The 25227-nt window shown below is 49.2% G+C and overlaps 1 protein-coding gene and 1 long non-coding RNA gene across 2 annotated transcripts; one reads left to right on the top strand and one right to left on the bottom strand.

Moving 5' to 3' along the window:
• Positions 1-8405: 8405 nt before the first annotated feature.
• LOC135918000 (zinc finger protein 436-like) lies at positions 8406-24982 on the top strand. Its single transcript, XM_065451662.1, has 4 exons — positions 8406-8746; positions 14837-14957; positions 18836-19018; positions 23123-24982. Exons 1-4 carry the CDS (start codon positions 8605-8607, stop codon positions 24237-24239), a joined length of 1563 nt encoding a protein of 520 aa, XP_065307734.1. The 5' UTR covers positions 8406-8604; the 3' UTR covers positions 24240-24982.
• LOC135917976 (uncharacterized) lies at positions 10192-12493 on the bottom strand. The gene is made up of 2 exons (XR_010569486.1): positions 11381-12493; positions 10192-10807 (listed from the first exon to the last, which is right to left on the bottom strand). It is a non-coding gene; the product is annotated as an uncharacterized lncRNA (long non-coding RNA).
• Positions 24983-25227: the final 245 nt, after the last annotated feature.

The following is a 25227-nucleotide window of genomic DNA, read 5'->3' on the forward strand; positions in this document are numbered from 1 at the left end:
GCTAGCGCAGCTTTCATTTTGTTTTATATTTTTTTATGTGCACTTAATCTTGTTATAACGAAGTCAAACGGGTGCCGAATGTTTTCGTTATAGCCACTGACTAATTATTATACGGCTAATTGTTGTACGCGAGGGTGTACTCACTACAGGTAAGTCATCGCGGAGGTAAGTCGAATCTCGTTAATTCGAGCTTCCGGTTTATTCGAACTGACGCCGTGGTCCATTCAAGGTTATGTATGTTCCAATGGGCGAAAGCGCCCGAAAATTCGAACGCGCAAGCATTTGCGACGCTCAGTTAGAACATACCAAGCTCCGACAACGTTTTTAGCGCGCCAAATCGCGTGGTGGCGCCTCCGACCACCATTGCTCTGACCATGCCATAGAGAGAAAGCTTAGGAGAAACCCCTCAACGCCGCGCGTGAAAAAGAAAAAAAAAATCCGTGGCGGACTTTTTCGCCCTTTCTCAAATCGCAAGGTCGCTGTTTCTGTGTCCTGTCGTGATGCCGTAGCCACATTAGCGGATTTTTCGTGGCTAGTCGCGGCGGCAAACGAGCTGCGGGCGCAGGAGACCAATAAGAGTGGTCCCTACAGTGACGTACGCGCGTGAAACTGGGATCGTGCGGACCCGCCCGACTGCTCTATTCGTGCTCGCGTCTGGTTCAGCCGGACCACTCGTTTCGCGTTATCGTCTGGTCGCGTCAGCTCTCGCTCGCGCTTGTTTTGGTTGGCATGGTTGGCCTCACTCGTGCGCATTTATTAACAACGAGGCGTTTAAGCCGAGACGTCCCGACCGAAACGTTGTTGGAGACAATGCGCCTTATCCAATTTAGTACAATACAGACCCCCGAATATAAGGACGCAAAGGCAACACCCAATACCTCATTTTCCTCGTCTTTTGAACGCGGCGACAACGCAACAGAAGGGAGCACACCAACATTATAATCAGCGGCAGCGGCTTCGTCGTCTTCATAAGACATGGGTGTCGTTAAGAACGCAGGAAGAACGTCATAATGCAAGCCCATTATGCAAGCGAAGTCTCTGGCTTTTCTCTGGAGTAGTGCCACCCCCACAACCCTTGTATCCAAAAACCACTTGAACAGCGCCCCACCCGCCGTGGTTGCTTAGTGGCTACGGTGTTGTGCTGCTGAGCACGAGGTCGCGGGATCAAATCCCGGCCATGGCGGCCGCATTTCGATGGGAGAGAAATGCGAAAACACCCGTGTACTTAGATTTAGGTGCACGTTAAAGAACCCCAGGTGGTCGAAATTTCCGGAGTCCTCCACTACGGCGTGCCTCATATTGAGAAGTGGTTTTGGCACGTAAAACCCCATAATTAAAAAAAAAGCAGCGCCTCTTCCACTGCTTCAAAGGCAGGAGACCGCTGCTTCCTCCGCGTGCATCTTGCGCCGCGTGCAACAGCGCCAGTGATGATTTCCTTGCTGCTGAGGATCGTAGAAAGTGTGCTCGGCGCGATGCCGAAATCCGTGGCCACATGCCTTTTCTTCGTCCATGATGCAACAGCTCTTATTATGGCTGCCTTTTGATCCAGAGCGATAGCTTTCCGTTTTCGTTTCGAGCAGCTGCTGCCGTGATTCATTTTCCTGCTGTGTAACCGGAAACGCGGCGTAAAAAGCAAACTGCTGCTGACTGGCCTACGCCCGCTTACGAAGCAAAGCGAACTAGTGCGCACAGCACGTTAACCGAAGTTAGGTTTGGCCAGCGTAGCTTGGTCAGCTTTCCTTTGGGCGTTGCGGGTGCAGGGCAGCCGCGAGAGATTTAATGTGCCACATGAAGAGGCCCGCTAAGCGCCGCGCATTTTAACAAGTATGTTGCGTGCAAAGCGGGCGGTTAATTGTAGCTGTGGAATGAAAATTTTTCGTTATATCTTTAGACCAGTATAAAACTTCGTTAAAACGAAATATTAAACACGGGTTTCTAGGGGACCTTCAAGGAGGTTGATTATTTCGTTATATCCATTATTTCGTTATAAACCGTAACGCTATAACGAGATTTAAGTGTGGCAGATAGCATAACTCTTAAGTTTGATTATTGTAAGAGGCGGGCATTACTAGCACAGAGAATTGAGGCATTCAACTAATTCACAAAAAATGCGAATTACAGAACATCGTTAATACGTTTTGGAAGAAAACGTACTAACCGGGAAAACGTACGTTCGGAAGTAACTAAATATGTTGAGACTCGCCTATTGCTGACGTCTACGTAATGTGAAGCGTCGAGCTGGTGGTGCTGCGGCGGCCGGAGACTCGTTTTGTTGTTTTCCTATTGCGCGGTATTGAATAGGACGACGGGAATCCGAAACGAAATTACTTTAAGGCACATATCGCAATTTGCGAATTGTGGCCGGTGAGCTTGCGAGACGTGGATCAACTTAGAATTACTCAAGGATGACATTAGTTTCACGATATTACTTCTCCATGTTTGGGACGAAATACATGGGCGTTCGATCCAGTTACTTTTGTGGTTCAGTGCATAATGGCTTTCTGTTAAAAAGGTAAGCGGAACAACGGCGCATTTTTAGGGTGAATTTGATGACGGATGCTTCCAAACTGGTGTCATTCTGTTCATTCGTAACGGATTTCGCCTTGCCGACTCGCCGGCTACAATTTGTAAATTCCAGTATGTGTCGTAAAGTAATTGAATTGTTTTTTGTTAATTAGTAGTATGCGTGTCGATTTCACGTGTTAGTAATGAACGCCTCTTGCAATAATGCAGCTCAATATGTCTTTTCTCTTTTACGGCCGAAAAGGAATATCTCCAAAACCAGTGGGCGCCATCAATTAAAAAAGAAAATAAGCAACTATGTATTTTTCTGCCACCTAGGTTCACCCTAAAAAATAATTGTATCTCTCGCACAATACTTAGTAAACCTAGTAATGCTCATTCTTTTGAAGCCCAATGTTGCGGGACAAGCGTGCACTTCGCTAGTTCTGCGAATTCTCTTTAAACTACTACCATAAATCTACATTAGCGTTCTTAATCTGGCGTTAAATTCATTTGAAAGACGAGCAATACAATGCGTTTTTCACTTTACATTTCGGGGCACATCAGTTTAGTTTGACCGGTTTTGTTTCGAACGCTAGCGCCACGTTTTTGGTAATGTGTCCTGAAGGAAAGAAATTAAAAGAACAGTGGTGGCCGTGTCCCTGCTGCGTAACACCTCTTCATTAAAGTCTCAACTTGGTAAAAGACCGCTGTCATAAAAGTATTTTTTTGTGTGTGTGCTCGTGTGACAGGTATTAATTATTAACCTCTTTAATTAGTTGAATGTGTCTCGATTTACCGTGAAAGTAATGTCCGCCTCTCTGAATGATCCAGCTCGAGGACTAGAACTATGCTACCCGAGGCAAGTGATCTTTAAAAATTCCGGGAAGCTTAAAAATGATCCCCCCGTACATTTCACCACGGAAGCAATTTGAACAGCCTGACAATCTTCTAACTACTCTAACAAAAAAAAAAGTTGACACCGTTTGGGGTTTATCTTGTCCCCAAACAATAATCGGCATCTGTCTTGCTTGCGTGTCCTCTCTTGAAAACTCGGCACTCGCTACTTTCCTGTCGATAATGCTGTCTCGAGCTGATAATGCGCAAGCCGTTCGTGACTAGGAAGTACCGGGCTCGCAGCGTTAAAGAAAGGAAATGCGGGCAAGACAGACGACCAATATTTGGGGACAAAATACAACCCAAAGGGGGCAAACTTTTTTTTTTTTTAGAGTGTAGGCGTTGCGAGAAGCTTTTAGAGCGTAGCTCTTCGCGCGTTCCTGCGGCGAGCGTCGGCACTGTCCCTCGTAACCAAGCGAACGATCACAGCGAAGGGTGAAAGCGAACACTAAGCGCAGCGGGAGATGGACCGCAATAGCCAAGAAAGCGGGAGGAGGAGAGCGGACAAGGAGGATGCGGCAAAACCATGAGACGGTAAGTGGAAGAGCAGAAGCACGAGAAGGAAAGTGTCATCATCATCATCAGCCTGGTTACACCCACTGCAGGGCAAAGGCATCTCCCGTACTTCTCCAACAAACCCGGTCATGTACTAATTGTGGCCATGCCGTCCCTGCAAACGTCTTGATCTCATTCGCCCACCTAACTTTCTGCCGCCCCCTGCTACGCTTCCCTTCCCTTGGGATCCAGTCCGTAACCCTTAATGACCATCGGTTATCTTCCCTCCTCATTACATGTCCTGCCCATGCCCATTTCTTTTTCTTGATTTCAACTAAGATGTCATTAACTCGCGTTTGTTCCCTCGCCCAATCTGCTCTTATCCCTTAACGTTACACCTATCATTCTTCTTTTCGTAGCTCGTTGCGTCGTCCTCAATTTGAGCAGAACCCTTTTCGTGAGCCTCCAGGTTTCTGCCCCGTAGGTGAGTACTGGTAAGACACAGCTATTATATACTTTTCTCTTGAGGGATAATGGCAACCTGCTGTTCATGATCTGAGAATGCCTGCCAAACGCACCCCAGCCCATTCTTATTCTTCTGATTATTTCCGTCTCATGATCCGGATCCGCCGTCACCACCTGCCCTAAGTAGATGTATTCCCTTACGACTCCCAGTGCCTCACTGCCTATTGTAATTTGCTGTTCTCTTCCGAGACTGTTAAACATTAGTTTTCTGCAGATTAATTTTTAGACCCACTCTACTGCTGTGTAGTACCGCGCTAGACGGGCTTTGCGGCGAAATGGTGCCAGAGTAGTGTTGTCTGTATGGAAACAAAGCGCTGCATGAACAGAAGTCTGTCTGCGGCGGCTGCTGCGAATGGCGCATACACGTCACCCACGCGCCGCCTCTCGTGATCTCCCGATTAGCGAAGCAGTCGCGCCACACGTCGCTCCGTTTTCAACGTGGCGCGCGAGGCAGATTGTTCGCGCCAGTCAGTATATCGCGAAGTGAAAACGAAGGAGGTTAAAGTGTGGGTTAAGTGTTAATTTAGTGTGGGTTAAGATAATAGCAAAGAATGCGTGAAGTATACTAACAACGCTCATCGCTATAAAAGCGAAAGGAAAGGCTTTCGGCGAGCAGCTGGCGTGGACGCAATCCGCCGTAGTGCATTTCCTTCGAGCGTGGCTTCCTCTGAGTGCAAGAGGCCGATCTTTCAAGCTGACGCTGGCTGTATAAGCAGGAAGTAATTGCAGAGCAGAAAACATGTCATAATCGCCGCCATATTGGGGTACGTTGCAGCGCTCGCCTTTCGATCGGCGTTCGCTCGCTCGCTCGTTATCAGTGGCCACAGCGGCTGCAAGCACGGCTCAGACAGCGGTTAATTCGCCCATTACGGTGAGCACTGAGAGTACGCGACACGAAACTGGCCAAAGCTGCATGGAGAGTGTAAATGTGTCTAATTTATCCGTTTTGTCTGCACTGCAGTCTTAGAGGCGCGCAAGCGTACCGGCCGAGGGCGACGAATGCAGCTGCCTGATGTTTGTTTTCAAGCGAAGCTTGTATAGGCTCACAAGTGACGTTGTGGTGGCCACGCAAAGAAAAAAGAAAAACAGTTGCTCCCAGTGCAGAGCAGCTGTGGGAAAGGGCGATTTGAAGAGTTGACAGCTGCGCCGGCTCTGGAGGATTCCAGCTGCATAGGCGCGCGCTCACGCCACGCGCAACCAGTCGGAGCCGTTTCGCTTCCGCTGGGGACAGAAAGGGCAGGAAAGGGTATTACGCGTGCTCTGCCGGCTTCCATTCCGTTCAGTTCAGTCTCGGAAAACGGATTGGACGACCACGCCCCCGAGGAATGGGCAGGGCAGCCTTCGACGCGCGGCTGCGAGAACTCGCCCGTAAACGGACCCGCCGCCGGCGCGCCGATCCAGCCGTTAAGGGCTAAATATAATCCGACATACCGGATTCCAAGAGAAAGGAAGCGTAGCAGGGGGCGGCACGAAGTTAGGTGGGCGGATGAGATTAAGAAGTTTGCAGGGACAACGTAGCCACAATTAGCACATGAAGTATGGGAGAGGCATTTGCCCTGCCGTGGGCGTAGCCAGGCTGCTGATGATGATAATCCGACGTAGCGTGAGCGCGCGCACACGTTACGCAACGTTGGCGGGAACAACAGCGTTTATAGTTCGACCGATGGTTCGACGCACTAGCGCAGCCAACGTAACCGGACGCGCCCGGCGTCGAGTGACGCGCGCCCGTTTGCCGATAACGCGACTATAAACGCGCCTTTAGCGCCGCCCGAGCCCAGGCAATCTGACAGCAATGAGAAGATACCGAGCTGAGGTAGCAGGGGGATGAAACAATCCGGCATCGTTACCTGTCGATCATTTAACCGGGACGAAGGTCAGGTGCACGCCGGTCAAGCTTCGCTTACCCCCGTTTTGTACTAGGGAAAGGGTTGGTCACTTTTTTGCCCTTTTTTATCTACTCTTTACAACGGTAGATTTGTAAGTGTTACGATCGTGCGGCTGTTGACTGTATGTGTAACAACTTCATTCCAGAATAGGCGTTTGGGCGCCTGCAAAGACTGTCTGCGAACTGCTCCAACCACGGTAGTTGGTTCCGATCGACTTCATCATCTTTGTCCCCAGAGCTGACCAGACAACTTGTGTATGCTTTTCTGATTATTTACAGTGCAGATCAAAATGTACTCGCGTACGCAGGGCAAAAATGTTACAAGTGGCAGGCGATCGCTCGCCTGCCTGGTGGATTCCCGGCGCTGAAACAAAACTCGCGGTGCCCGCCTATTCCACGCACTGTAAAAAAAGTTCCAGATGTTCTTAGCTACCGCCTAAGAGACGCGAAGGCGAAATCCTTGTAAAGCCTTCTGTAATTCGCCTTAATAATCCTTAATACACGTCAATGCACACTAATTCACCTTAATCCGATTTGGCACACCTTAATCGAACTTAATCCACCTTAATCTAATTACTAATCAACCATTAACATTGCTAATCATTAATCATCTGTTCTACACGGCTGGACGTGCTTTCGTTCGCTTCCGGCCTGCCTTGGGTCACATGATATATTCTCTACCTCACAACGCGACCTTGAAACAGAAATCTAAGGCTTTCGCCTTAGAAAAACTGCAAATTCAAAGAAAATTCACACATTTTCTGTAACACAAAATTAATTTTCTGTGAATGCTCTATGACAGAAACCTGTTGAAAGCAAAAACTGAAATTTTCTTGATCTCCAGCGTATAAATCCAGTCCAAACTAAAATAACTTATTTCTAACTAATTTTCTAAATTCTAACTAAATTTCTAAATTCTAACTTATTGTAACTGCATAAAAGGCTGTAAAGCAACACTTCACAGCTTTTCATTTTATTTTTTCATAAACGGCGTTTTTCTACATTTCTTTGTACATTCCAATCTCAGCCACAGTTAATTTCCCCGATGCTTTCCTTGGCTTCATTGTCTATTGGCTTTATGTGGTAATGATTAACAAATTAGCGCCCCTTCTTCTCATACCTATATTCAGAAATTTTTGTAAACGATTCCAGACCCTGAATCAAAATTCTACTTCCTCCAGTCACCAGAATTTCATTTTCTTTCTTAATGCAAAAATGGGCCTACAAGTTGTGTCGTTGAAGTCTTCTTGCGCTTTAAGTAGACGCATTTGATTAGAAAAAAAAAAACAGGGTTGACACCACACTAACTCTTCTTAAAGCGCCCCCTCACCAGGCCACTCGGCAAACTTCGGTTATACGCTGGAAATTGTAGGGAGCGATACGCTGCAAAAATTTTTCAAGTCGGTTGAGAGCTTAGAACGACAGAAAGCTGAGCTAGTTGGTAAGGATTCATTATGCCAAATAGAAGTGAGGCGTGCAGACAGGACACAAGAGTAGAGAAGCGCTCGTGTTGTCTACTTCTCTACTCTTGTGTCCTGTCTGCACGCCTAACTTCTATTTTGCATAACGGTTGAGAGCTGCGCCGGGGACCGCCGCACCAGGCATACTCCCAATATTTCTAGCACACGGCCAGGCCACACGGCTTTCAACCCAGCCGACCAAATACGGCTGGTGGACTGGGCTCTGAGGGTCGCCGAGGGCCACAAACTCCCGGACACCCTACGCGCTCCTGAGCCCCCTCACAAGTAATCTTGTAAAAAGGCTCAAGCAATAAATGTTTACCACCACCACTCCTGGACTGCGGAGGCCACCCGCAAGGAAGGGGACCAAGCAATTTCATCTGCTCCTAATAAAGTTCAATCATCATCAGTCTAGCTGAACGATCGCAGCCCCAGTTTCCTCCGGTAAGTTTAGCAGGAAGCACATTGGAAACTCTATACCATCAGCACTAAGACATGGCTTTTGAGATTATAAGCGTATGTGTGCCCGCGCGCGCCGCAACAAGCGGTGGCGCTACTGCCTACTAAAATTCAAGCAAGACGCTCGTAAAGAAAAAAGAACATCGCTAGTTCATCTATCAACGTTGATGCAATTTAGCGCCAGTGTTGCCAGTGTAGCATAAGCCTTGTTTGTGTCTGCATTCTGTGGTGTCTGTGGTTCGGGGAGCAGGCGAGCGGTCGGCAATATCGAGCAGCGGTAGTATAGTTGCACAACACGCCGTCGGATTACATCCAGAACACGCTCGCTGTCCTGCAAACTTGTACTCTTGCACGCGACAGCTCGAAGAAGGCGGGAGAACCATGGCACAAAACGGGACGCGTTGGGACGCACGTGAGGCTCGTTCGAGAAGGCAGCGTGGCAGGGTGACAGTCGCAAAAGCGATTGCGCGCGTCTGCGCGCCCAGCACCCGCGCTGTGTCAACGCGCAGAGGCAGGAATCGAGGTGAGTTCACTTTGCTTGAACGCTCATTTCGCAACGAAGCTGTTAATGGGGGGAGCGTGCAACAAGGCGAGTGCAACAAGGCAACAAGGCTCGTGCGCGAACTCTCGCCTTGTTGCACGCTTATCGCCGTTATAAGCAGTTATAAGCAGTTCAGTCGACGCTCGCGCTATATTATTAAAAATCAGGGCGGCTGTACACGCTGTAAGTGATGTTTGAAGTGTCGTGCTAGATGCCTAGTCGGGCGACTTACCCCCGTATTCAGATATGCTTCTAAACTTGAAGCCCACGCTTGGCTTGTTGATCTAAATGAGGCCTGGCGTGAACGTGCTAAGCAGGACGCTCATTGCTTTTTCCTTCGGCGCGTTCAAGACCGGCGTCATTTAGGTGAAGTCGGCCATGGGCTTCAAGTTAAGATGCGAGCCCGCCGTGGTTGCTCAGTGGCTATGGTGTTGGGCTGCTGAGCACGAAGGTCGCGGGATCGGATCCCGGCCACGGCTGCCGCATTTCGATGGGGGCGAAATGCGAAAACACCCGTGGTACTCAGATTTAGGTGCAAGTTAAAGAACCCCAGGTCGTCAGAATTTGCGGAGTCCTCTACTACGGCGTGCCTCATAATGAGAAAGTGGTTTTGACACGTAAAACCCCATAATCAAAAAAAAGTTAAGATGCACTTCTGAATCCGGGGGTTACCGCTGCCCTTTGCTGCGCCACCTTGACAGTGACGTATTGAAATAAATAAATAAAAATGTTCGGCAGCAGGTTACACTCTTATGACCCGTAAAGGTGAAAGCCTGCTGTACACTGTCGTCCTTTATGAAAGGGAACACGCGAGCGCGTGGCCTGCACTCTGCGGCGGCTGCCCACAGCGCCATCAGCCGACAGCTAAAGAAAGCACGTCCGCTTTTGGCGTCATCTATTGGCAAACAAAATAACCAGTCATGGCCGGTGGGCAAGCGCTGCTAAGATTATGCTCCCTTACCGCTCGCGCAACGGGCGATGCCTGCAGCGCGTCGTCTGCTGGTAACAAATAGAGCGTGGTGCACGAGCACGATCGAAACGTAGAAGCTCTGTCTCTCGCCTAACGCCTGTTGCGCTTCGCCTAAACTAGAGCTATATAGGTGAGGGCGATGCACTCAGCGGAAGGTTTGGTTGTGGTTTGCTTTTTCGAAAGTGTATCACTGAACGTCGCGAAAATTTTCCTTCGAGGCAGATTCCCACTTACCCGGAAAGTACTTGCCTGTCGGCAGAGAAAGTTTTCTGTCGTTTAGTATATCTGCACTTGATGCTATAACGCCATGCACAAGCAAAGCACCCTGACCGTGATGATAGCGAAGGTATATTGCTACGTAAGAAACTAGAAGCAAAAAAAAAATGTTAGAAATGTTTGTAAATATTTTAATGAATCTTGTATCTGTAATGTAAAAGACGCGAGCACAAAATGCAAAAACAGATATGAATACATTTATTGACATAAAAGATATACGTATATTTTTCTTTTGTATTGAGCACCAAAACAAAACAAAAGTCTGAAATATGTTGTGTCGACGCACTTTTCCGTACCTCGTGCCGTCCCATTTGCTGCGACGACAGCTGCCATTCTTCAGGGTAGCGAGTTATACAAGGCGGCCGTTAGTGATCTGTTGCTTCTCAGCCGCTTCCACTCCTTTGTGACACCCCAAAGCTCGTTGGCCGATAGTCCGTGCAGACCGAGCCGCCAGCGCAGTTTTCAAAAGGCCTCGCACGTTCTCAATAATGTTAAGGTATGGAGACTGGGGCAGCCACCTTAGAGAGTCGATTCCACGATTCTCGAAAAAGCTTGTCACCCTTCCGGATGTGTGTATGGGCGACTTGCCTTGCTGGAAGATGTAAGCACCTTCCGGGAAGGGCCCATTCAGCAAGCAGGGCACCATCACGTCGTCCACGATTGAGCAGTAGGCGGCAAACGTGAATCTGTCCTCTATGCGGACTAGTGGACCAAGCCCTTTTTTGGACACGAGGCCCCACACGCACACTGCTGAACGCCCACTTGCAGGCACTCGCTGGAGGTATCCTGGTCTGTAACTGCAGAAAAGTATTATTAGATCATGCATTGACACCAAACCAACAGTGACTCAACTTATCTCGAATACCCTTCCTTTACGCCAAACATGCGGTATTCCGCTGTGCTACATGGCGCGCGCATTTATCGCCGGCTGCTCATGTATACGTTTCGTACTGTTTTAGGTTTTTATTCACTTTCCTATTTCTTTCAAGTTATTTTGCTATTTTCTACTCTCTCATATCGAAACAGCAATTGGGCTGGTGGTGTGCCTCTGTTTGTGGCAGTTGCCAGCCTACTGCCTCCTCTTCCGTGTCTACACTTTCAGCATGTGCTAAAGTGTCTTTCAATGCGAACTAATACTGATGAGCGTAATAATATTAGTAATATTAGAGAACGCAACTACACTTTAATGCTGGTGAACGTAATATAACACCCTGCCTTGAATATATCAAGTTCTCTCTGGCGTCTACGCCAGAGAGAACTTGATAGGCTACAATATCACACAATGCATAAAGAAGGGTAACCGCCCGGTAGAGTTTTTTCAGCATTTCTTACAGTGATATAATTACCGTTAAGGATAAAACGTCACCTACCGGCGGTTTTCTGGGCGCCACACTCTGTCTCTGGTCCCACCGGGTCGTGAATGAACCTTCGTCGGTGAATACAACACATTCCCAGTCGGAGGTAATCCAATCTGCGTGGTCCTTCCCAAACTGCAGGCGTTTGGCTTTGTTGGTGCCTCGAAGCAGAGGATTCCTGCAAGCAATCCTCTTTTTGAGACCAGCTTCGTCGAGGCGGCGCGTCGCAGTCGTCTCGCACGCCCTAATGCCAAGTTCCTTCAGTACTTCAGTGACTGTTGTCTGCGGCTTCAGTGCTACTGCAGCCACAATCACACGGTCTTCGTATTCAGTTGTTGCCCGAGGTCAGCGCCTGTGCTGAGCGTCCTTCACACGGCGTTCCGTCTTGAAGGCCTGAACGATCCTGTTTGCTGCTTTTAGTGGCCTCCTTGTAGTTGATGCAATGTCCTGCCTCCTGGCCCACAAAAATAAGGAATTAAGCTACACATGCCCCTATCACTTTTTATCACGCCAGTACGCAAGGCGTTCAGCATTTTACCTTTCCCTCTCGTAGTATTTTGGAGCCCATATTTACACGTATGAACTAGTACATTATCACTGCTATCTTTACCCCGGCATTCTTAAATGGTCATAGACTCGAACTTGGTCCACCGACCGAACTGACCATAGCGCTGCCACTCAGCTGAAAACCATGCAGGGGTTTTGAAGGACTGCTGCCGATTATCGCACACATAGTGACCATTTAGCCAAGGGAAATCACTACCGTCGTCTTTTTTAACTGCACGCACGGATTCGCGCGCACGGAAACGCTCGGATTCGGTGGTTAGTGCCATGCAAGGTTGGTTTGAAATTTATCCTCGAGCGAGTCTAAACTGGTATTTCTACTTTCATTCCCGACGCAGGGACAATACAGCTGAAGCTAAGCATATTTCCATGAAAATTCACACCTTTATTCGCTGGAGAACTATAATGCTGCATACTGTGTTCTTGGAAATGTATTCAGTTGTGGCTTAAGCAAATGCGAGTTCTACGACGAATCCATAGAGCTCGCATGATAGTGTATCACTGAATGATACAGAGTATCATTCAGTTATAGATAAAGAACAACCAAACCTTCCGCTGAGTGCATCGCCCTCACCTATGCTATATAGCTCTAGTTTAGGCGAAGCGCAACAGGCGTCAAGGCAAGAGACAGAGCTTCTACGTTTCGATCGTGCTCGTGCACCACGCTCGATTTGTTACCAGCAGACGACGCGCTGCAGGCATCGCCCGTTGCGCGAGCGGTGAGGGAGCATAATCTTAGCAGCGCTTGCCCACCGGCCATGACTGGTTATTTTGTTTGCCAATAGATGACGCCAAAAGCGGACGTGCTTTCTTTAGCTGTCGGCTGATGGCGCTGTGGGCAGCCGGCGCAGAGCGCAGGCCACGCGCTCGCGTGTTCCCTTTCATAAAGGACGACAGTGTACACGTGGTAGTACATTAAGTTATACGCTTGGAGGGGTCGGACTTCTTGCAAGACATAAGGAGCCGCAGTGTGAAGTAAACTTGTGGTGCTGTAGGTCGACCTCCTGAACGTCGCATGCGAGCACTATTAGACTACGTAAAGGTTCTTTCATTTTTTTCTTTTTGTTCGTTCCTTCGTTCGTTCTTCCTTTAATTTCTTCATTCATATGCAGCCATTACATCTTTGCTTGCTTACGGGGGTATGAGCCATTGCAACGAGCTACCTAAGGTTTTCACTTTAATAAACAAACAAATAACTGTCGCAGAACAGTCCAATACGAACATTGTTGGAGTCCCGATTTCTGGCTTTGAAACCTAATTGAGTTATTATAAGACGTTATTTACTGTATACCACTTTCGAAGAGACATCTTTACGCGGTTGTTTTAGCCATTAATCTGCCATCGTTCTGTATAAACGAGTAAGGACCGCGTTCCGTATTTCGATCGCCCGAATTCACGTCGTTAAATTTGGTTTCCTGTAGCTGCTGCAGCGTTTGCCGGTCAATTATTGGCTCCCGCGTTGGTTTCTTTCTTTAAAGCGGTCTATGTGCGCGACAGGCACACCATTTCGTTGCCTCAAAGAAAACGCGCCTGCTCCTCGCTCTTTGTATACCGCGGCTGCGCACTGCAGTGCTGAAATGAGAGATAGCATTAGCTAAGCGCGTCAGATGTTTTCGTGCTCTCTCGCAACTGAATACGAGGCCCGTTCAAATCGTCGAACGCTAAACCGCTCTTCAAGACGCGCCGTCGCGCAAGAGCGAGATGAACACTTATTCGTTGCGAAGCCTTGTCCGCCGGTGATCATGACGATGCCGGTGGGGAGGTTGGTGACGCGGCCGCTTGAAATGGCTTGAATTGATAATTTGCGCAGACGTCATCGCGGCCGCCATCTTTAGGTGCAAGCACGGCGAGAAGGAGTCTAATGAAGAAACGTGACAGCATGACAGTGGAACGACAAAGCGATAACAGCGATAAACTGATGACAGTTACCGTGAATAAGCAGAACAATGTGCGCGTGATAATACAATGCACTGACGTCATCGTGGCCGCCATATTTGGGAACTAGCGTAGTGAGAGCTGCGTCCATGACGTCACATCAAAACCATCTATATGTGCGATATGGGAGACCGCAGGCGAGGTCAGAGGCCACTGGGGGATACTGCCCTTAAAGATTTTGCTTAGTACTGCCACTTCTCTTATGCTGATTGCGGGTATGTGTGATGATCTCGCTTTTCCGTTTGCGTCCTCTTCCCGGTCAGAAAGAGCCTAGTTGAGAACTTGTGTCGTGAAACACGAGGATCGTTTATCCGTTTTCTGTCTGTCCTTGCATATGTTGTCTTTCAGTTTGGCGCGTGTCCTCCGTGTATCATGTGCTGTATATCAGAGAATAGCGAAAGCGTAATAAAACAGCTGCTAATGACGCTCGTCCTGTCTATGTGTTAATTCGCCCCCCCCCCCCCCCTATTCCATTAGGTGGGCTTTCTTACAACCTGTATATCATATTGCCATTTGTTGGGCGTGTTGGCAAACTGACTTGGGAAGCATATTTAGCGCCAGCGAACGTTGTCCACTGGCGCTAAATATGCTTTCCATGTATATCATAGTTATGGACTTGTCATACTCTGCTTCCTTTTAATTATTTAATTGCTACCGTACTGTATCTTGCTGCTGACTGTCCCCGTGGTGGCATGGCGAAGTCGGGCATTCCTTTAGCTTTTAGCTTTGTACTGAAGGCAATATTGCACTGAATCTACGATGCGTAAACCGAAAGAATGTAAAAAGTGTGGGGTACCTACAGACAAACTCGGATTCTATGAATGGTTAATTTCGAACGATAACTTCCACTGTTAACTGATGCAGCTTCTTTGGGAACAAGGCTTCAACGCATTTGTTTAATCATAACAAGCCTTATGGCAAACCATGCAGTAAAAAAAAGTTTACATAGTAATTTTTGTTGATGGCACCCAGATGTTGCCGAAAGTGAACCCTCTGGATCAGCAGCCACGACTTCAAGTGACGTCTCCACAGCTCCGGAAGAAAGCGACCCAGAGGCTTGGGATGATCCACCCACCACGGATGACGACACAGGGTAAGTGTATCTGAAACCCGCGATTGGGGGCCGGCTGAGCATTGGCTACAGGAAGGCGTCAGCTCATATCGTTATTTAAAAGGCTCCTCACCAGACCTCAACGGAAATTTCGGTCATACACTGAAAAGTGCAAAACGCCGTCTAGACAGCAGTTTGCAGCAGGAACGTTTTCAAATTGGTTCATTAATAATTTATTAGAGGAGGCGAAATTTATATGTCGCGCCGACCATGGTACGTTGAGGTGAGGTTCACTGCCAATATAGACTATCTCGACTATCTCGCTGTGACCCGACTAGCGTCCGCAAGCGGTCATTCATTCCCTGCGCTCAGTCATATACCGACGCCGGTCGAATGTGTCACGTTTACGTCATGGGCCCTCGTCTCCATTATAATTTTTTTTATGCGAAGCATATTACGAGAGCTCAACCCAGCTGCTCAGGCGCGGCGGTGTCGCCTTGAATACCACGTGACACAGTGACGTCACGACGGAGGAGAAACGGGGCTCCAACTCGCGCCGTCGCTCGCGGCGTCGCGGCGGTATATAAGCAGCTGCGCTTGCCTCTGCTAGACACTCACGAGGCGAGATGCCTCCTGGAGACAGAGCTGCTCATTGGAAAGAGAAGCGAAGGTTGCGGCGTGCTACAGAGACTGATTTTCTAGGTGGCTTTGGCTCAACTCTTGCAAGATGGGCTGGGTGGGAATCGAGCCAGGGTCTCCGGAGTGTGAGACAGAGACGCTACCACTGAGCCACGAGTACGATGCTTCAAAGCGGTACAAAAGCGTCTCTAGTGAATGCGGTGTTGCCTTAGAAACGGGCTGTTTCTAAGGCTCAGGCGTGCGTCGCTTGCTCAGGCGCACAATTCGTTGCCGCGCCGAACGCTGCGTTGCTCGACGCTCACCGCGTCCAATGCGGCGCGCGTAGTCGCTGCGCCGTAGCGCATTGTCTTCCACCCCTTGGCGGGTCGACGGGAACGCTGTCGCGTTCCACTCTTGAAGGCGAAGCAGAGTAATGCATGAGTTGTTTCTTCGTCTAGCCGAACCAAATATAGCCAAGCAACAGCAGTTCACCAGGCTAAACAGTGGTTCAACAACTAAAATAAAGGCTAGTATGCTTCGCATCCTGGGCTTAACCTTAGCTAAGCCACAGCCATTTTTTTTTTTTACCTGTGAGCGTATATGCCCCCACTTTGAAGGTTCGCGATGCAGTTGTACGAAGCTCGGCGATAAAAGCTGGCGCAGCGCCAATAATGAGGTCAGCGGTGCAGCTGTTACGGCGGAAGATTAATGACCTAGATAAGAACAGGCGACCGACGCTGCGAATGACGTCATCGGCACAGCTGCCGCGGTGCCAACTCGCACAGGTAGCGCGGTGCGAAGCGGATGGCGTCAGCGCCCCAGTTTCTTTGGTCCCCAGGTGTCAGAGAATTAAATAAATGTGGGGGAAGCCCGTTCCCAGTGGCGTAGCTAGGTCGTCTGGCACCCGGGGCCCATAGGTATTCTGTCACCCCTCCCCCCCCCGGGGGTGTAGCCGGTGGAAAGAGGGGTGTCTTCAGACGTATATGACACCCCCCCCCACTGGCCCCCTGCACCCGGGGCCCACGGACCCCCCCCCCCCCCCCTGTTGCTACGCCACTGCCCGTTCCTACTGGTATGCAATTAGGCGTTTAAAGCCAATTGACGTTAAATGAATAAGGGGTTTTTAAAAGTGACCCAAAGAGCTTATTTTTTAGATAAAGACCAATTGGAAAAATATGTGGCCACGGTAACTCCTAGCATCCTAAGGTACGATCAGCGAGGGCATAAGGTCCCCGCGTATGGCGTTTAATGAGATAGGATTCCAGAAATGCGCGTGGAATGTGCAGTGATGTGCCAGGTTCCGAGTGCCCCAGTTTAAGTAAAGTGTGGTAGTAGGACAGTCCTTGGATCCGTGTCATCCCGCCCTGCGAAGGTGCCATTTGCAGGAAGAACATCTGAAGCAGTCTTCAGTCATGCATTAAATAACACGTGACAATGGCCGCCAGATTGGAATTCCTGTACCAATTAGACGGCCACTGCCGAAAAAAAGGGAAGGGCCTACCCAGATAAGGTTAGAACAATTTGCTGAAAACGACGAATAGAACAATGCAAACAAACGCAGGTAAAGATGGAGCGGGATTGGCAGCGCCCCACACATCTCTACATTCGGAGAGGCATGTAATCAAATCAGGTAAACAATTAGAGAATAAATAAATAAACAATGACGGCAGAAATTAGAGAAAGTACGCTCACGCGAAATACGGGTTAATTTCGTGGAACGAGGGTGGTTGTTTTTTTACACGTAGCACACTTTACACGGCGGTATTGCACGTTCCGGATTGGATGACTTACCGAAGTCACGTGCCATAATCAGTGACGTTGCATGCACACCGTTTCGCGTAGAGTCGGTCTACCGTGCGACGTTGACAAGGTTTCCTCGACAAAGCTTCCTCGAAAGGAAGGGCGCAGGCGTTTGCGTTTGAAATTACAGCGTTTTAGCATCATTCAACTGTTTAATACTCTGCGAGCACGGTCGTCAGTGCACAAGGTAAATTTCGATAGAACTCAACATATTGCCGCGGACACCCATAGCGGAAAGGTATCGGATAATATCGAAGCACCATGTGGTGTCATACGCTTTCCCCAAATCAAGAAATGCGGAGAAAAAAAAACTGTTTGTGTATGAAGGCATCCCTTATATTTGCCTCAATGTGGGCAAGGTCGCTTGTAGTCGATCTACTTCCTCGGAAGCTACACAAGTAAGGATCTGGTATTCTATTGCTTTCTAGGAGATCGACTAGGCGCCGGTTTATCATCTTTTCAAAGCGCTTCCAGAGACAGCTTGTCAAAGCAGTCGGGCTGCTGACGGCTATGGGCCGTCAGCAGCCCGATGGCTATGGGCCGCGCATGGCTACACGCGGGAGGGTCCGACACCCGTGTGCTCGGGTCCGTGGTGTCGCAACGCACCAAACGCCTGCTGACGCAGACGCCCCTGCGGGGAACGCGACCAACAGAAAGTGCCGCCGAACGTGCACATGGCGTCCAACACGGAGCGCTCGCCCACGGCCGGTCTAGAGTTGCGACGCGCACGCCTCCCCTCTAGCCCGGCCGTGGCTCGACCAAGCCGGCATGCCGAGTTCACATAGATGGCGCCACTGCCTACGCAATGTGGTGGCGTCGATGAAGAACGCCAACGCTGCAGTGTACTAGAATAGTACACTGTACCCTGTAGTACACTGTACTAGTACACTAGTATTCACTATTCACAGTAGTACACTAGTACACTAGTATTCTAGTGCACAGTACCAACGCTGACGGCGGTTTTCCCGGAGTGGCCATACCATTGAATGAAAATAGGATGGTCAAGAAATAGAACAAGTTAAGGAGCGTGCAAGGAGCGATGGAACGAAGAATGCTAGGCATAACGTTAAGAGACAGAAAGAGGGCGGTTTGGATCAGATAGCAAACGGGTATAGACGATATTCTAATAGACATTAAGGGAAAAATGGCGCGGGGCAAGTCATGTAAGGCGCAGATTAGATAACCGTTGGACCATTAGGGTGACAGAATGGGTACCAAGAGAAGGAAAGCGCAGTAGAGGACGGCAGAATTTCGTCGCACCACTAGGTAGTGCGACGAAATTAGGAACTTCGCGGGTGCTAGTTGGAATTGGTTGGCGCAGGACAGGGGTAATTGGAGATCGCAGAGAGAGGCCTTCGCCCTGCAGTGGACATAGATATGATGATGATGATGATGATGATGATGGTACACATCGCATAACATTTCATAGCGTTTGCTTCCCACTTCGCTTCACATAGAAATGTGTTGGGCGTGTCTAATTTTTCTTTCTCGTTAATTTTCAGAGACTCCGCCACCAGCGCAGTGCTGGGAGCAGGGCCACGACCACGGGGACTCGACGATGGCGGACTCCAGGCTTGTCACGTCTGTGGAAAGACCTTCGCCCTGAGGTCGTCCGTCCGACGACACCTGAGGAATAAGCACGTCGACGAATACCTGCGCCTGTATTACTACGTCTGCGAAAGCAGGTTCGTCTAGATGATACCTCTCGCGTAGCACCAACCCTCCCACATACACGCTCGCGAGAAACCACACGAGTGTACCGCATACGGAGGCAAATTCGCCTCCAAACTCGTGCAAACGTGAAGTAGCTATGTCAGAAGATTAATGCGTCTATCACATCCATGGGTATTTACGCACAAAAGCACGTACGCGTGTGAGCCACTTTGCCTCAGGCGACAGAGGCAGACATGACACGGGTGAGTACTGTACAGGGCATTTTTTTGTTTAGCTGCACCAAATTTTTTAAAGATTGCCTATGTCAGGTAACAGAATCCTAATACATGATCCAATTAAGCTACTCGATGAGGCAGCCATTACTTCTACGTGAAATCAGAATGGTCATTTGAACAATGAACGTAATTACAAGAACTAACTTCTTTAATAATTTACGTCACATATTTCTATCTCCAAATTATAGCCGTTGAGTTCTGACGGCGTATCCACGTGTAACGAATTTTCTAAACAGCACCAGTTCCTAAATATCAATTTTCAATGTGTCCGTCGAAATGCATTGGTGTTCCAGTCAATTTTGTTATTTAATATATACACCAAACAGCGGTTTCTTAAAAATGTAACTGGAACGCCCGTACATTTCGTCGGACACTGAATATCGTTATATCGGAACTTGTGCTGTCCAGAGAATTCGTTCCAAGTGGATACGCCGTGCGAACTCAGCGGCTATAATTCGTAGATTTAAATACCTGGCAAAAGTGCTTAATTTTAAAGTCAGTGTAATTACGTTAATGATTCAATTGAACATTTTGATTTCTCCTAAAGTAATGGCCACCTCAACGAGTTATTCAGGTCTAGGGTTAGAATTATGCTATTCGCCATAGGTAATATTAAAAAAATTTTGGTGCAGTTAAAAAAAAAAAGAACGGCCTGTATATAGTCGCTGGTAACCTAAGAATTCACTTCAAGCTCAGTTCACGAGCACTCGGCGCCTGCCCGTCTCTGAAAGAGCCGAACCAGCAGCAGTGCGATCGCAGGTTAATGACTTTGACATGTTAATGTGTAAGCTACGCTAATTAAAGTATAAAAGCTCGTTTCTTAAAGGTTATACCTTTGGTTGAGCACCGGTATCAGGATCACCCATAATATTGGCCAAGAAGTTGACTTCATCGTAGAACTAGTGACGCAGGGGCAGATGTCTATGAAGGTAACAGCAGTTGTTAAACAAAGAAAACCGCTTGGTGTCGCACAGAAATAAGCGAACCGAATCGGCAGGCGCATCTGTGCAAGTTGCTTTAGTTGGGCAGCGTACACATAGCTTTCCTATTGCGATAACAATTATGTGGTCACTCCAAGCGCATTTCTGTCGTCGCCGTCGCCGTGATGTTCCGTATAAAGTCCGAAGGCAATAACACTGTCGTCGCGCGCCCTATGCTCTATGTGCGAGTGAAAGCGCGCGAGGGAGCCAACGATCGGGGCTCGATCTCGTCCGCGCGAAATGAACGAATTCGAAGAGGATCATCATCATCATCATCAGCCTGGTTACGCCCACTGCAGGGCAAAGGCCTCTCCCATATTTCTCCAACAATCCCGGTCATGTACTAATTGTTTCCACGCCGTCCCTGCAAACTTCTTAATCTCATCCGCCCACCTAACTTTCTGCCGCCCCCTGCTACGCTTCCCTTCCCTTGGGATCCAGTCCGTAACCCTTAATGACCATCGGTTATCTTCCCTCCTCATTACATGTCCTGCCCATGCCCATATCTTTTTCTTGATTTCAACTAAGATGTCATTAACTCGCGTTTGTTCCCTGACCCAATCTGCTCTTTTCTTATCCCTTAACGTTACACCTATCATTCTTCTTTACATAGCTCGTTGCGTCGTCCTCAATTTGAGTAGAACTCTTTTCGTAAGCCTCCAGGTTTCTGCCCCGTAGGTGAGTACTGGTAAGACACAGCTATTATATACTTTTCTCTTGAGGGATAATGGCAACCTGCTGTTCATGATCTGAGAATGCCTGCCAAAGGCACCCCAGCCCATTCTTATTCTCCTAATTATTTCCGTCTCATGATCCGGATCCGCCGTCATTACCTGCCCCAAGTAGGTGTATTCCCTTACGACTTCCAGTGCCTCGCTGCCTATTGTAAATTGCTGTTCTCTTCCGAGACTGTTAAACATTACTTTAGCTTTCTGCAGATTAATTTTTAGACCCACTCTTCTGCTTTGCCTCTCCAGGAAGAGGATGCGCGCCGTCTTCTCTCTCCTGCGAGGCACCTAACGTTGCGAGGCGCCGGGCGGACGGGAGGGGGGGGGGGGGGCGTTCTCTTTTGCTGCAGCTGCGCATGTGGAGGCTGCGCGCGGCCGTACGTTGAGGGCGATCTGCGTTGGGGGCAGAGTTTAGGTACTCGGCGGTTCGTAGCTTTGTGCGCTGTTGTGTCCTCGGCGCTTGCTTTGCGTGGAAGCGATGACAGCACGAATGTCGCTTCGCTCGCCGCTGCTGCCGCGTTTCCTCACGCCAGCGTTTTGACAGCGAGCGTCCACAGTCATCGAGTGTGATGCGTCCAGGTTTGCTTTGTGCACTGACACCATGCTTATGAATTTAGTTAGCAAGCGAATGTTTACAAGTTGATACAGCTGATAAAAGTACTATCCTTACTTCGCATGGCTGTCTCGTAATTTGCTATCGTAATCGATGCTTCGCCTTTGGTGCGAAACTGCGTCTTTTTATTCCGAGTTCTTCGCCTATTATAGTATTTGGAAATGTGATGCCTTCCGCGCCCCACTTCGACAAATATAACTGTCGCCGTCGTGAGATCGCTACGTCAACGTCTTGGTGTGTGCATTCGCTTAAACGGCAGCTTGCATTTCGGCCAGCTTGTGAACGCCTTAGTGCATAGGCATAAATATTGCATGGCATTAAATTTTATGCGTGTGCGGTATGGTATGACAAACCTTTATTGAATTTTTTTTTATTGAGGACCGAAACAAGAGAAACATGAGCTAAGTTCACAAAAAAAAATAGAGGCTCGAAATAATTAACAGCAGTAGAACGATTCTCGCTGAAGTCAACATTTCAACCAAGTGAGATGTCATCGTCAGAGCAGCAACTGCTTTCTTTATCAACGTTTCGTGTACGCGCCTGGCTCACTCTTCCCATCCCACAGGTGGCGAGTAGCCGGACTCTGAAGGAATCACAAGTGTATAATAGCTGTGTCTTACCAGTACTCACCTACGGGGCAGAAACCTGGAGGCTTACGAAAAGGGTTCTACTCAAATTGAGGACGACGCAACGAGCTACGGAAAGAAGAATGATAGGTGTAACGTTAAGGGATAAGAAAAGAGCAGAATGGGGGAGTGAACAAACGCGAGTTAATGACATCTTACTTGAAATACAAGAAAAAGAAATGGGCATGGGCAGGACATGTAATGAGGAGGCGAGATAGGATTCCAAGGGAAGGGAAGCGTAGCAGGGGGCGGCAGAAAGTTAGGTGGGCGGATGATATTAAGAAGTTTGCAGGGACGGCATGGCCAGAATTAGTACATGACCGGCGTTGTTGGAGAAGTATGGGAGAGGCCTTTGCCCTGCAATGGGCGTAACCAGGCTGATGATGATGATGAAGGAATCACTCTCTCCCACTCTCCTCTCCCATTGAGGATAGGGGAGAGTGAGCTACACAGGCATAAAAACGCGGTCATAGAAAGCAGCGGAGGTATTCTGTAAGTCCATCGAGTGGACATGTCCATTTTGTCTGCTGTTGACGTTATGATTGGCTGTGGGGCCTGACTTCTGTGGACGCGCAGCCCAGCCCAGCCAATCAGAACTTCAGCTGCAGGCGAACTGGACATGTCCAGTAGGTGGACACTTACAGATTACCTACCTCCCCATTTGCTGCACCGACGTAGACAAGGCCCCTTATCGAAACGTGGCTTTTCCTTGTTCTACCACTTTTGAGCTCATTGCATGAGGTTACACATTGCATATGATAACGATAAAGACAATTGTACGCATCGCCTTTAGTTTTAGTGTTTATTTACAGCTTCACAAAAACTTCGTTTCACGGCTTCGAACATGCGCGTCGGATGTGTATATATATATTTTTTTTCTTCTGAGCTTACAGAGACCTTGAAGCCGGCGCAGCGCCAGCAACACTACGACGCAAGTTCAAGGGCGACGGACCCCACGTGTGTCACGTGTGTGAAAAGACCTTCGCCCGCCGGTCGTGCGTCCGACGACACCTGATGAACAAGCACATGGGCGAAAGGCTGTACCAGTGTGCCGTCTGCGAGAGGAGCTTCGCCCAGAAGGCGTCGCTCGCTCGTCACCAAGTCACGCACGCGCGCGAGAAACTGCGCGAGTGCTCGGAGTGCGGGGGCGAATTCGCCTCAGAGAGGACCCTTCGCGCGCACCAGTTGACGCACACCCGCGCGAAGCCGCACAAATGCCGCCTCTGTCCGGCCGCGTTCGCCAGGTCGGACACGTTGAACTGTCACCTGCTGACGCACACCAAAGAGCGACCGCACAAGTGCGAAACGTGCGAAGCAAGCTTTTCCGACAAGGCGACGCTCAGGCGTCACCGCCGGACTCACGGGCGTCGGGCCGTCGCCTCGGATCGCCCACGCCCGTCTGGAACTTGTTCTCCCCTTATCACCCCGAAGGAGGAGGAGGAGGAGGACGACGAACAGATGCACGCGAACGAGAAGTACAGTTGCCGTGCGTGCGGCAAGGACTTCTTTCAGGTGGAGACATTCGCAAGCCACATCGAAGAACACGCGGGCGGAAAGGTGTATGCCTGCCGCGACTGTGCGTACACGTTCGCTCATCGGAGCCACCTGGAGAGACACAAGCTCCGGCACTCGGGCAGGAAGCCGTACGAATGCAACGCATGCGGTAATAGGTTCACTCGGCCCGGGGCCCGGTCGCGTCACCTGCGAGAAGTTTGCCGTGTTAAGGAGGAAACTGCGACGCAAGAGGAGGTAAGTAATGAGGCCTCGACTAGCGGTCGGCAAGCGCTTGCACCGTCCGAGAGCGACGAAAAGACTGGTTCGGCACGCGATGTTTTCCATTGTGAGGTGGCTGTCAAGGCTTCGACGAACGGCCGCCAGATGTCACCACCATCCGAATGTGAGGGAGAGACCTGGTCAGGAATTGATCCTTTGAACTGTGAGGTGGCTGGACAGGCTTCGCCGAGCAGACGCCAGACGCCGCCACCATCCGAAGACGAGGAAGAGAACTGACTCGACCCTTTGCATTGTGAGGTGGCTGGGCAGGCTTCGCTAAGTGGACGCCAGCTGCTGTCACCCTCCGAAGGCGACGAAAACACACGTTCAGGACTTGGTCCGTTACAATAATTTGTGAGCTGCAGCAGAAAGGCTAAATGAGCATGTTGACACATCTTTACATTTAAGCATGGCAAATGACTCGGGGAAGTGGAAGCATTCTGAGCCGACGGGCGTACCCTTTAAGGAGGTGGCTGTCAAGGAGATAGCTGTCGCTCTGTTCCTTTGTGGGTCAGTGGGCGTATTCTTAGTGACGCGGCCCGACGTGCGACTTCGTGAGCCCGCCGAAAGACAAGTTGACTAGTTGTTGACTTACCGATTGCGAAATCGTACCTGTACCCACAGGTCAAATAAGCGCACACTTTGTACAAAAAACGACACAACAGGAGCGCGTCTTGTGTCTGTCTACCGTAGTGCGCTTCTTCAGATAGAGGAGCAGACTGGACAAGGAACTTTAAAAGGTACCTGTACCGCCTGACTATGTTACGGAAAGTGTATGAGAGAGATCGGCACCGAATACTTATTCAAAAGAACGCTTCTTATATATTCAGCACCCCCTGACACAATACTAGCATCTTTCATTTTCTTTCGTTATATTTTCATGTCTTTATTACATAAAAATATGATTGAATAGATATATTTAATGAAGCCCGGATGGGCAATAAAATGTTTCATTGGCAGAGTGGGCCTGTTTGGTTGAAGTATTGCTCGATCATTCAATTCAAATGTACGCACTGTGCGGGAAAATACTGGCTGCGCTCGTACAAAGTTATTTACAAGCTCTCTTGGCGTCGTGCTGGACTCCATCACGCTTTGTCAATTGCATTCATAAGTGGGCACACGGGGTGATGCAGGGCGGAGCTACGAGGGTCGTTCAGTGAAGGTTTCCCCAGGCCCACCCTGGTGCGCAACAAAGAAATCTCACAGACTGCTAGGCGTTCATCAC

This window comes from Dermacentor albipictus, chromosome 9 (assembly GCF_038994185.2).
Source record: "Dermacentor albipictus isolate Rhodes 1998 colony chromosome 9, USDA_Dalb.pri_finalv2, whole genome shotgun sequence".
In the NCBI taxonomy this organism is placed as follows: domain Eukaryota; kingdom Metazoa; phylum Arthropoda; class Arachnida; order Ixodida; family Ixodidae; genus Dermacentor; species Dermacentor albipictus.